Source organism: Procambarus clarkii, chromosome 1 (assembly GCF_040958095.1).
Source record: "Procambarus clarkii isolate CNS0578487 chromosome 1, FALCON_Pclarkii_2.0, whole genome shotgun sequence".
Lineage (NCBI taxonomy): Eukaryota > Metazoa > Arthropoda > Malacostraca > Decapoda > Cambaridae > Procambarus > Procambarus clarkii.
In genome coordinates this window covers 46,273,638-46,286,137 of record NC_091150.1, presented here as the reverse complement: position 1 = coordinate 46,286,137, position 12,500 = coordinate 46,273,638, and the positions used below count along the sequence as shown (strand labels likewise).

The following is a 12,500-nucleotide window of genomic DNA, read 5'->3' as shown; positions in this document are numbered from 1 at the left end:
TGACTAGTTGTACGTACTCGGTTAATTAAGAGCCGTTGGACAGAAAAGTGGTGTTATCTATGGACTGATGCCTCTAAATTTTGAACCATATGAACTAAGGTTTCCATTCTATAACCAATGTTCCAGCAATGTGTAAATATTTCATTCAAAATAATCTGCTACCAGAAATTTTAGCCAAATCTGCCCAGTTTACAAACTGTAGGTAGTAACTAAGTGGCTGTAACCTATCCACCGCTGCCCACTGGATTGGGGGGGGGGGGCGGTGTGCAGGACAAACATATCAGTTGTGACACTAGATCTCCACATATGTCAGTTGGTTAACTTAGAAACTGTACTTGTGGTCGATCTCGAACCAATTTATGATGTGACGACTGATACTGAATTTTGTAACTAGCTCATCAAGATTGTAACTTGCTTAGCTAAATGAATTATAGGGTTCAGTCCCTGAGCCCATTATGTGCCTCTTTAACCCTTTCCACTACCGTCCTCAAGATGGGTATTGGGTGCATAATAAATGAACTAAACTAACTAACTATATCACCATCTCCTTAAAGCTAGATCATTATGGCGGTCATAACGAGGTTGACTGGGTTGAAGTTTGGGGTGCTTTTTTCTTCCTTTAAACTTATTGTGGGGACGGGCTCGTGCCCAGAATTTATGTGGAATTTGTCTCTTCTGGAGGGCATGTTTCTTGATGTCTGTTGGCTCTGTGGGCTTCTCGCTGTTTTGTGGCAAGTTGAATGACCCAAAAACATTTGCAGGCGAACGGATGCCAAGTAACCTGAAGAAAAGTAATAAAGGCTAAAATATTAAATGAAATTCTTGATAAGATACACGATCTTAAGAAATGCATGTCAGGTTGGAATATATAATGAGTTAAGAATGGTTTAAAATCTTATGACTTGGTGTTACCTCCAATATACTTTATTGGCTTGTCAGTTTGTATTTATTTATTTATAAGAAGATACAATGGTTTTCTTTGTTTTATTTTTGAATAATGCACAGTACTGTATAGGTTGAAGAATTCTTAATTTATTGTAAATGGAGTTAAATATACAGCACTAGGTCTCTTTATTTGCATGGCATGTTTGCCTAGCTTTAGTCATACTTTGAGAACGTCAAAGATATACTTAATTTGAGTGTGATGTTCATGGGTTCTATTACATCTATCTAAAAAGTCTCCAGTCTGGGTTAGCACTGAGGTATAAGACTTTGGAGATGTAAATAGCACAAGTGAATGTAGAGATTATTCGTACGTGGTATATAAAAGAATTTGACCAGAGGGGCTATATGTTGTCTGATGATGAAATATGTTCTAGTTCTGTGAGCTTATTTTTACTGTGTAATGAGTGTAAAGTAAATCCAATTCCCAACAGCACTCGGTGACCTTTTTGAGCACAGATATTTCATCAAATCACCTCAAATGCAGGGTCCACGTAAGCAACATTTGTACAAACAAATGTTCCACACGCGACCCCTGAATGTGAGGTGTTTTGATAAAATATGTGCCCAAAAAGGTCACCGAGTGCTGTTAGGAAATGGGTCAAGGGTCTTATCACTTCCAATTCTTTTAACGGTCTTTGTGACCTAGTGGTGAAAGTACTGGACATGCTAAGGTGCATGGAGCCCCCTGGCTGTCTGGGTACAAATCCTTCTGGGGTGAGGAGTTTTCTGATACATATTGGCTTGGGGATAATTCAAGCTTTTTTGCATATATATATATATATATATATATATATATATATATATATATATATATATATATATATATATATATATATATATATATGTATATATATATATATATATATATATATATAATATATATATATATATATATATATATATATATATATATATATATTATGTATATACACTAGCTGTACCCGGCCACGCGTTGCTGCGGCCCAGCAACGCGGCCTAGCAACGCGAACCTACTATGCAAGGTTCGATGTGCCTAATAAGCCAAATTTTCCCGAATTTGGTACAATATATATAGATATATATATATATACATATATGTATATATGTTGTACCTAGTAGCCAGAATGTCGTACTCGGCCAACTATGCAAGGCCGATATATATGCGAACAAGCCTGAATGGGCCCCAGGCATACATGCAACTGAAAACTCACATCCCAGAAGTGACTCGAATCCATACTGCCAGGAGCACATTGCAACTGGTGTACAGGGCACCACATCCACTCGACCATCACGACCGGACAAAAGCTAATGGAAGCCGAGGCTATTTTTGTTCCCCACGTGTGCCCCAAAGAATGAGGTGATTTGATAAAATACTATGTCGAAGATTACCATCAGAGTGCCGGCGGGCTGATGGGCAAATAGCCTGGGCTACCATCAGCTTTCGTCCGGTCGTGATGGTCGAGTGGATTAGGTGCCCTGTACACCAGTTGCAATGTGCTTCTGGCAGTATAGGTTCGAGTCACTTCTGGGGTGTGAATTTTCAGTTATATATATATATATTAGTCGGTCGGATTAAACACAACAAGCATGTTGTTGTTGTTTCAGATTCAGCTACTGGGGACCAAAAGTTGCAAGTAGCGCGGGCTATGGCGAGCCCGTAGTGGACTTATCTGTCAAAGGAGCGGGGCTGTCTAAGCACTAACCAAACAGATAGTAAATTAACGAATTATAATCACTTATTCTTATGACCGCAATATATTTCTCTGTTGTCAATTATAAAAAATTATTGCCATTCGTCCTATTGGAAAATGAAAGTTAAGGGGCATAATACATATATTAAATCTAAAAAATTTGTAGGCTCAGGACATTGTGCCTCCCTTGATATTCCAGCCCTGCTTGCAATGACAGCCCCAGCGCTCATTTGCCAGACTAGTCCACTACGGGCTCACCATAGCCCGCGCTACTTGCAACCTTATGTTCCCAGTAGCTGAATCTGAAACAACAACAACATGCCTACAATGTCGGTGTTTAATCCCAGATGGACAAAGATTTAAGGGGTTGGACACCGTCCGTCACTCCATCCCCACAGCTCTTCTGAATGTATTCCTGTAGTCATACAGGGTTAGCTTCTAATGGTTACAATGACTGCGGTTTACCTTTGTGGGACGCTTGACTCACCTCTCAGGTACGTATGGGACGGAGAGCAAGACAATAGTGACCACAAGCATGGACGACAGCACCAGCGCCCGGTACCTGCGGCCACAACACAACCAAGTGAAAATACTGTCATAAGTGTGGTATATGTACCTCATGTTTGTTTCTGGCATCTATGATAAGGCAGTATGCATTGATGTAGTGGATATAAGTTATAGCCCATATAGGATGCACTCATCTGCCATACTGCACCACCTTCCTCACCATGAAACTAATGCTAAATTGAAACATGATGTACTGCTATAATTGTTGCATCAATCAAATAGTGAGTTTGGCCATGTAGTAACTAGATGTTTGCCTCTAAACTTTAGTAAATATCCCTGTCATGCTCAATGAAAACCCGATGAATAATTGTGCAAATAAGTAAATCAATAATATATATATATATATATATATATATATATATAATATATATATATATATATATATATATATATAATATATATATAACATATACAGTATGTATGTATATATGAGTGAGAGTGTTTCTATCAAAAGTTAGTCAGATGCCTGGGGGGGGGGGTAGCATCACCCAACTTTGTAGGGTAAATGGTCTGGTGTACGGGACAGGCATAGACAGGTCGGGGTTAGTCTTATTGGTGGTATTAAGAGGAGGGTCGAGCCCAATAGTGCTCCTCCCTGCCCATAATCGGTGGAAGGTGCCTTTGCAAGTCCTTAGATTTCCACTAGAAAGGCTGAAAGTGAATACAGTTGCATAATGAAATCACATTAACGTGATGAATCAATGAAAAAATCAGTATGAGTCATGAACGGGGTTTGAACCAACTCATTTGGTACTAAGCAAATGCCATTGTCCACTGCACCAAGATTTGGTAAAAAGCAAGGTAACCTGAGATTTCCTGAAACCTCGAGGAGTCCTGAGGCTTCAACTGATGCCCAATCAGGGTTTCATGCATTGCCCCCATTGCCCGCCATTTTATCTGTTTCGATCTTAAATTGTAGCAGGGCTTTGGGATTTACGGCATCGATGGGTAGGCGATTCACTGGGCTTATAACCCTATGCGTTAAGAAGCATCTCCTGTTTTCTGTCTTAATTACAATGTGGCTTGTTGAGCTTGAATCCGTTGCTCCGTGTTCGTGTTACATCTGTCCTTTTGAAGAAGTAATCTGGATCAATACCTTCCAAGTTTTTCAATATTTTAAAAAGTTTCAATGAGATCAGTCCTGTTATATCTGGTTTGTAGCGCTGTTAGCCCCTGTGGCGCTCAACTGTTCCAGGTAGGTTTCCAGCTATGTAAGAAGCCCTTACGAAACGCTTCTAAGCGTCACACCATTAATAAAAAAATGATTTTTGGATTGAGATGTATTTCTTTCTTATCTCAATAAACATACTTGAACTTGATATGATAGAGCCCGGTAGGCTCAGGAACCTGTACATTACTTGATTGACAGTTGAGAGGTGGGACCAAAGAGCCAGAGGTCAACCCCCGCAAGCACAACTAGGCAACTAATTAAGTACACGCAGACACACACACACACATACGAACGGCATTCAGAAACTTGTGTAAGGAATCATTCAGAACTTTGTATACCACATATGTCAGGCCAATCCTGGAGTATGCAGCCCCAGCATGGAGTCCATATCTAGTCAAGGATAAGACTAAACTGGAAAAGGTTCAAAGGTTTGCCACCAGACTAGAACCCCGAGCTGAGAGGTATGAGCTACGAGGAAAGACTACGGGAATTAAACATCACTTCGCTGGAAGACAGAAGAGTTAGGGGGACATGATCACCACATTCAAGATTCTCAAGGGAATTGATAAGGTAGATAAAGACAGGCTATTTAACACAAGGGACACACGCACTAGGGGACACAGGTGGAAACTGAGTGCCCAAATGAACTACAGAGATATTAGAAAGAACTTTTTTAGTGTCAGAGTAGTTGACAAATGGAATGCATTAGGAAGTGATGTGGTGGAGGCTGACTTCATACACAGTTTCAAGTGTAGATATGATAGAGCCCAATAGGCTCAGGAACCTGAACACCTGTTGATTGACGGTTGAGAGACGGGACCAAAGAGCCAGAGTTCAACCCCCGCAAGCACAATTAGGTGAGTACACACATACACACACATATATATATATGACTGAAAACTCACACCCCAGAAGTGACTCGAACCCATACTCCCAGGAGCAACGCAACTGGTAACTACAGGGCGCCTTAATCCGCTTGACCATCACGGCCGGACAAAAGGAAGTGATAGCCAAGACTATTTGAACCACTTCCCCGCCGGCAACTCGGATGGTAATCTTGGGCATAGCATTTCACCAAATCACCTCATTCTTTGGGGCACACGTGAGGAACACAAATGCGAACAAGCCTGAATGGTCCCCAGGACTATATGCGACTGAAAACTCACACCCCAGAAGTGACTCGAACCCATACTCCCAGGAGCAACGCAACTGGTAACTACAGGGCGCCTTAATCCGCTTGACCATCACGGCCGGACAAAAGGAAGTGATAGCGTGTGCCCCAAAGAATGAGGTGATTTGGTGAAATGCTATGCCCAAGATTACCATCCGAGTTGCCGGCGGGGAAGTGGTTCAAATAGCCTTGGCTATCACTTTCTTTTGTCCGGCCGTGATGGTCAAGCGGATTAAGGCGCCCTGTAGTTACCAGTTGCGTTGCTCCTGGGAGTATGGGTTCGAGTCACTTCTGGGGTGTGAGTTTTCAGTCGCATATAGTCCTGGGGATCATTCAGGCTTGTTCGCATTTGTGTTCCTCACGTGTGCCCCAAAGAATGAGGTGATTTGGTGAAATGCTATGCCCAAGATTACCATCCGAGTTGCCGGCGGGGAAGTGGTTCAAATAGCCTTGGCTATCACTTCCTTTTGTCCGGCCGTGATGGTCAAGCGGATTAAGGCGCCCTGTAGTTACCAGTTGCGTTGCTCCTGGGAGTATGGGTTCGAGTCACTTCTGGGGTGTGAGTTTTAAGTCGCATATAGTCCTGGGGACCATTCAGGCTTGAGAGAGAGAGAGAGATGTGTGTGTGTGAGAGTGGGGGGGGGGGTTAGGTAGACAGACAGACAGACCTGGACAATGCCGGGTACCCCCTGAAGTAATGTATAAATGTGTGATACTGGAAAACTGAGCAGTGGTCTTGACAATTAAGGCGACAAGTGTTGCACTGGAGCTCACTAACACCGTCCACACTAACACTTGCACACTTCCCTACCGTCTAACAAATATTTGTTAGAAGGTAATTTGTAAAGTTATTTTCATCATTTGTCGCATCATTTGTAAAGTCACTTATAGCAATAAATTGTAAATAATTGGACATGTATATTAAAGAATTGTACCTGTGTGAGGCGATGAGGGTAGGGAGTGTGTGCCTGCACCAGTACACCCAGGGGAACACAGGCTGTGGTACACTCCCCAGCATGTTCAATACATGCCGATATAGTTCCTTTCTCAACCTAATAATGACAAAAATATGTATATTAATTTTTTGTTGATTTTAGCTCTAGTTACTTTATCAATGTAAGAAGTTGTTATTAAGAAAGTTTTATAATTTTTAATGGGGGTTCATAATATGATCCTGCATGAAAAAGTGGGAAAGTTTCTGTAGGAAGAAATCGTCTGCCTCACTGGCTGCGCCTGGATGAGCGCGCACCAAAACAGGGTATTTAATGCGGTCAGCAGGGGTCATTTCCCCACCCCCTCCTCGCTCCTGTGCCAGGTAAGTTTACTACGCTCACCATAGCCCGTGCTACCTGAAAATTTTTGTTCCGAGTAGCTGAATCTAAATCAACAGGGGTCACAACCTCCTCTAAACCAGCAAACGGGACCGCACAACACGTAGACTGGACTCTTATGAAAGCACACGCGCCCCTTCTCCTCGCCTCGCCATGTGCTCTGGGCAGATTGTCGCTCCCACCAGCCGCGGACTGCTACTGTCGGGAATTCAACTACGCAAAACTCGTAATAGTTTATCCAGTGGACCTCATTAATCATCTGGCCCCCATGAGCGCGCTGAGGACGCCGGGACTTGCCAACGCCACCCTCAGGTACAGCACCACACCACGTGGTCCCCACCGCCAGGTCTTCTCCAGATCTTCTTAAACTCTGCAAACTTTGAACTTCCCTACCCCTTCAGGGGTACAAGCGTGGGTGCCCTCTTGGCGCCAGGACCGTCCTCCGTCACCGGCGCCCACAGACATCGCGACCGCCAGCTTCAGGTACAGTTTAGTTACTCTCGTTGACGCCGTCCCGTGTTCTTACAAGAGTTCTTACATTCTCGTACAGCCACTAGCACGCATAGCGTTTCCGGCAAGTCCTTAATCATATGTTTCCCGGAATACGACCCACCAAATCGTTTAACAACCAGGTACCATTTTACTGTTGGGTAAACAGCTAGAGGCTACAGTTAAGGATTGACGCCCAGTAAATCCTCCCCGGCCAGGATACAAACCCAGGACAAAGCACTCGCGAAACGTCAGGAGAGTGTCTTACCACTACGCCACGGGACAGCACCAGGGACCGCCCCACACCTCGACCACAGCACCAGGGACCGCCCACAGTGTTACCGCCGCCCCCACCCCCACTCACCTCGTTTGTGCCTAGTGCCCCCCAGACGTTTGCCCAACGTCCGGCTTGCCCCTGTCGCCCTCCTACAGTAAAAAATCCTTGACAGGCGGTCGAAGTTTGGTCGAGCATGCCTCGTGTTTGGCCGGGCAAGCCTCGTACGTGTCTGGTCGGGAAAGCCTTGTGTCTGGTCGGGTAGGCCACGTGTTTGGTCTAGCAAGCTGCGTGGTCGGTTGGGTAGCCTCGTGGCTGGTGGTCAAGCCTCATGTTTGGTCGAGCAAGCCTTGTGTTTGGTCGAGCAAGCCTTGTGTTTGGTCGAGCAAGCCTTGTGTTTGGTCGAGCAAGCCTTGTGTTTGGTCGAGCAAGCCTTGTGTTTGGTCGAGCAAGCCTTGTGTTTGGTCGAGCAAGTCGCGGGTCTGGTCAAGTATGCTGCGGGTTTGGTCGAGCATACCTTGAGTTAGGTTGCCTCCCGTCCTCCCTCTTCGCCTCCGTGAGCTGGTCGCCACCCCTCCCCCTATTTCCGCCCGCCACTGCCCCCGCCTGCGCGCCCTATCCGCCACCGTGCCCGCCCGGGCCCGCCGCTTCGCCGCATGCTCTTTATCAAATTCAAAATACAAAATGTTTATTCAGGCAAAAGTATATACATAGAAGATGAGTTACAAACATAATGTTGGATTTATGGATAGAGCTAGTACATACAATACCTAAAGCCACTAATACGCACAGTTTTCATAAATAAATAAATGTTTATTCAGGTAAGGTACATACATACAAGAGGTTTTACAAAAATTGATAGATTTATAGATAGAGCTAGTACATACAATGCCTAAAGCTACTATTACGCAAAGCGTTTCGGGCAGGAAAAACATTAAAGACTAAAACTTAATACTAATTGAGATTAAAGTATAAAATGTGTTGAGAACAATCAAAAATAAAAATAAAAATAAAAAAGGGGGGAACATGGCAGAAAAAGCAGCACAAATACAATTAGGTCGACAAACAGCGTTGTTTAAAAAACAGACATGGGTTGACAATATAGGGGTAAGGTAGGCTACAAGGAATTTATTAGGTAGTGCTTCGTTTTTATCAGTTTGGTTGAGAGAGGTACAGTCTTTAACATGATTGGGAAAGTCATTCCACATTCTGGGTCCCTAGATTTGTAGAGCATTTCTAGTTTGGTTAAGTCGTACTCTTGGAATATCAAAACTGTATTTGTTTCTGGTGTGGTGCTCATGGGTTTTGTTACAACCTTCAATGAAGCTTTTGAGGTCAGGATTGGCATTACAGTTCAGCGTTTTATATATGTATAATACACATGAGAGAATATTAATGTGCAGTGACTTAATATCTAACATATTCAGAGATTTGAGAAGGGGTACCGAGTGATGTCTGGGGCCAGAGTTGGATATTGTCCTAATAGCAGCTTTGTGTTGAGTAATTAGGGGACGTAAATGATTTTGGGTAGTAGAACCCCAAGAACAAATACCATAATTGAGATATGGATAGATGAGGGAGTAATAGAGCGTCACCAGGGCAGGGCGAGGTACATAATATCTGATCTTAGAAAGAATGCCAACAGTTTTTGAAACTTTTTTTGATACATTTAGAATGTGTCTCTGGAAATTCAGCTTGTGGTCAATGAGTTTGCTTTTCGGGCAAACAGTGTTTTCCCGTCAAAAACAGCACCGCTTTTCTGCAAAAAGCAGTGGCCATTTCTTCCTTCTTTTTTTTTTTTTTTTTTTTTTTTTAGATATATATGAGTTGTTAGATTCTTGTACAGCCACTAGTACGCGTAGCGTTTCGGGCAGGTCCCTGGAATACGACCCCCACGAAGAATCGTTGTTACAACCAAGTATCTATTTTACTGTTGAGTTAAACAGAGGCTACAGTTAAGGATTTGCGCCCAGTAAATCCTCCCCGGCCACGATACGAACCCATGACATACTTATCTTGTGATAAGTATGTTGCAAGGCAATAATTTTCAATGTACACTGTACTTTGATCCCGCCAATAAGCTATATTTCCCATTCCTCAAACCAATCTTAAAGGATTTTGAAAGGATGAATTTAGTTTATACAAAATATGAAGCAGATCAGTGTAGCCTTAATTCACACTGACTTAGAAAACTTCACTCTTGGAATATTCGGAAGAATCCTACATCCTGATCATGCAAAGCTTGATGTTAATTTGGACTTAAATTCCATTTATCTGCCCCTGGAGAAAGTGGACATTGGTCCTATTAAGTTTTCTACACTTTTGGCCACTAACAATCAAACAAAAAATGCTATAAACCAGGAAAAGCTTCAAAATGTTCAAGAAAGATGCCATAAATTTTTGGTGAAAGCTTGCAAAGAGCTTCTTCTCACATTCTTAGTAATCCTGAAACTTTCAAAAAGGTGAAAAAAAAATTCAAAAAGGTTAAAACAATTGTTGCTTATCATTTGAACCACCATTGTCAGTGATAAAATATGAGTGCAATATACAAGAATGAGGTTGTGGATACAGACGAAGATCTTGATAATCTTCAACTGTGAAGACGAGGAATTGCAGTGATAATATTAATACAACCATTAAAGCATGTAGTGTTTCTCTGTGTATTAAAATATATTACTCTGAAAACCGTATCAGTCGCTAAACAAAATATTAGGCTACTTTAATTACAAATTCGCTACTTATAGGCCGTCAGCTCGCTACTTTTATCAATTTGTTTTTTGTATTTTAATTCGAATCTGGCAACCCCTTCTTTGAGGAGGGAGGGATGGTGGTGGGGGGGGGGGGACGGCACCAGCTGGCCCTGCTGGTGGACAATGCTGGCAGTGTCCCCCCAGAACCCCTCAAAGTGATAGGCTTCCACTTCTGGCAGTAACCTTAGTATACATGGCAGCTCAGTTGACTTTTGTAACCCATTTAACCCATAATTAATTAAGACTACCATTAATGCTTACTTAAGGAATAAATTCACACTGCACAAATAAGTTACGGGAAGAATGTACGATTGCTAGAGACATGAAAGTAAAAGACTCTTTTACAAATTACAGGTATTGTCAGGCAACATCACCGTGACAAGGTAACTGAGGAAAGGAGGATAGAAGCACAGACCAGTGAATCTGTACGATGGTACAACATGGTTGCAGCTGGCAATCCCAATCATTATAAACGAAGAGGAGGAGGACGCGGGAGAGAGTCAGTAATACTGAGAATCCGTCTTGGATACAAATATCTATGGAGATACGGAACGGAAACAACAGTTGATCAGCAAAGTTGTTTGAGTTAGGAAATCACTATTTGTCAAATATTGATACTGCTCTTAAAAAATTCCCCCATTTTGCACCCGCAAGATAACGTAAGCTTTTAAGGGTTGACAGATGTTAATCTTATTGTTTGAGGAGCTGTTCACTTGAGACAGTTAAGCAAGTCCCAGCTGTGTCTGGGTACAAGTGACAGGATGAACAACCCAGCGGGTTTTCTTCCTATTGGGGAGTGTTGTACATATTTGCTGCTATGGCGGTGTGTCCACTCACAGAATGAGTGGCGCTGCCCAATAAACTCGCCCCTCGGGGCAAAATTAAAAAAAAATAGTAACTAACCTATAAATAATTGTAATAACAGTGAATATTAATTCATGCTAAACAATATTATTTAATAAATTAGTCCCATTCCATTGCAGAGTTTCAGAGTACAGACAATTTTTTAATTATCAGTTTTTATTTTTTAAATTTATTTATTTATTTATTTATTTATATATATACAAAAAGGTACATTGGGATTGTGAGGATACATATAGCATAGTAATTACATTCTTGTAAAGCCACTAGTACGCGCAGCGTTTCGGGCCGGTCCTTAATCTAAGAAACTTATAAGTAGGTAAATACTTGCAAAACTTATAAAAATTATAAATGATGAGTTAGTTCATATAATGTTACTGTGACACGCCACCAGGGGCGGCACCTGGTCCACCCACCACCACCACAGTCGTGTGACACGCCACCAGGGGCGGCACCTGGTCCACCGACCACCACCACAGTCGTGTGACACGCCACCAGGGGCAGCACCTGGTCCACCCACCACCACTACAGTCATGTGACACGCCACCAGGGGCAGCACCTGGTCACCCACCACCACCACAGTCGTGTGACACGCCACCAGGGGCGGCACCTGGTCCACCGACCACCACCACAGTCGTGTGACACGCCACCAGGGGCAGCACCTGGTCCACCCACCACCACCACAGTCATGTGACACGCCACCAGGGGCGGCACCTGGTCCACCACCACCACCACAGTCGTGTGACACGCCACCAGGGGCGGCACCTGGTCCACCGACCACCACCACAGTCGTGTGACACGCCACCAGGGGCAGCACCTGGTCCACCCACCACCACCACAGTCGTGTGACACGCCACCAGGGGCAGCACCTGGTCCACCCACCACCACCACAGTCATGTGACACGCCACCAGGGGCGGCACCTGGTCCACCCACCACCACCACAGTCGTGTGCCACGCCACTAGGGGCGGCACCTGGTCCACCGACCACCACCACAGTCGTGTGACACGCCACCAGGGGCAGCACCTGGTCCACCACCACCACCACAGTCATGTGACACGCCACCAGGGGCAGCACCTGGTCCACCCACCACCACCACAGTCGTGTGGGAACTCGATACATGCTTTTCAAACCTCATCCTGGTCTCCAGTGCCTCGCTAGCAGTGACAGGTGTGATGGACAATGACCTCACTCACAGCTTTTACTGAGCTGTTACTTCCCAGCCATCGACAATGCTCCGCTACTGTTAAGATCTCACTGTTACAGACAACA

At 43.8% G+C, this 12,500-nt stretch overlaps 1 protein-coding gene across 2 annotated transcripts in view; it reads right to left on the bottom strand.

Annotated features, from left to right (window-relative positions):
• The window catches only part of LOC138353280 (uncharacterized), a 13,095-nt gene extending 595 nt beyond the window's left edge, over positions 1-12,500 (bottom strand). Inside the window, exons 1-4 of one of the 2 annotated variants that reach the window (XM_069306182.1) lie at positions 12,425-12,500; positions 6,460-6,576; positions 3,103-3,177; positions 1-781 (exon numbers count right to left, since the gene is read on the bottom strand). The exon at positions 1-781 is cut by the window's left edge and continues 595 nt beyond it. In XM_069306182.1, the coding sequence (XP_069162283.1) occupies positions 538-781; positions 3,103-3,177; positions 6,460-6,542 (402 nt within the window). In that variant the 5' untranslated portion in view covers positions 6,543-6,576; positions 12,425-12,500 and the 3' untranslated portion in view covers positions 1-537. Of the gene's footprint in view, positions 782-3,102; positions 3,178-6,459; positions 6,577-12,415 lie in introns of both variants that reach the window. The other variant, XM_069306226.1, reaches the window with a different exon arrangement.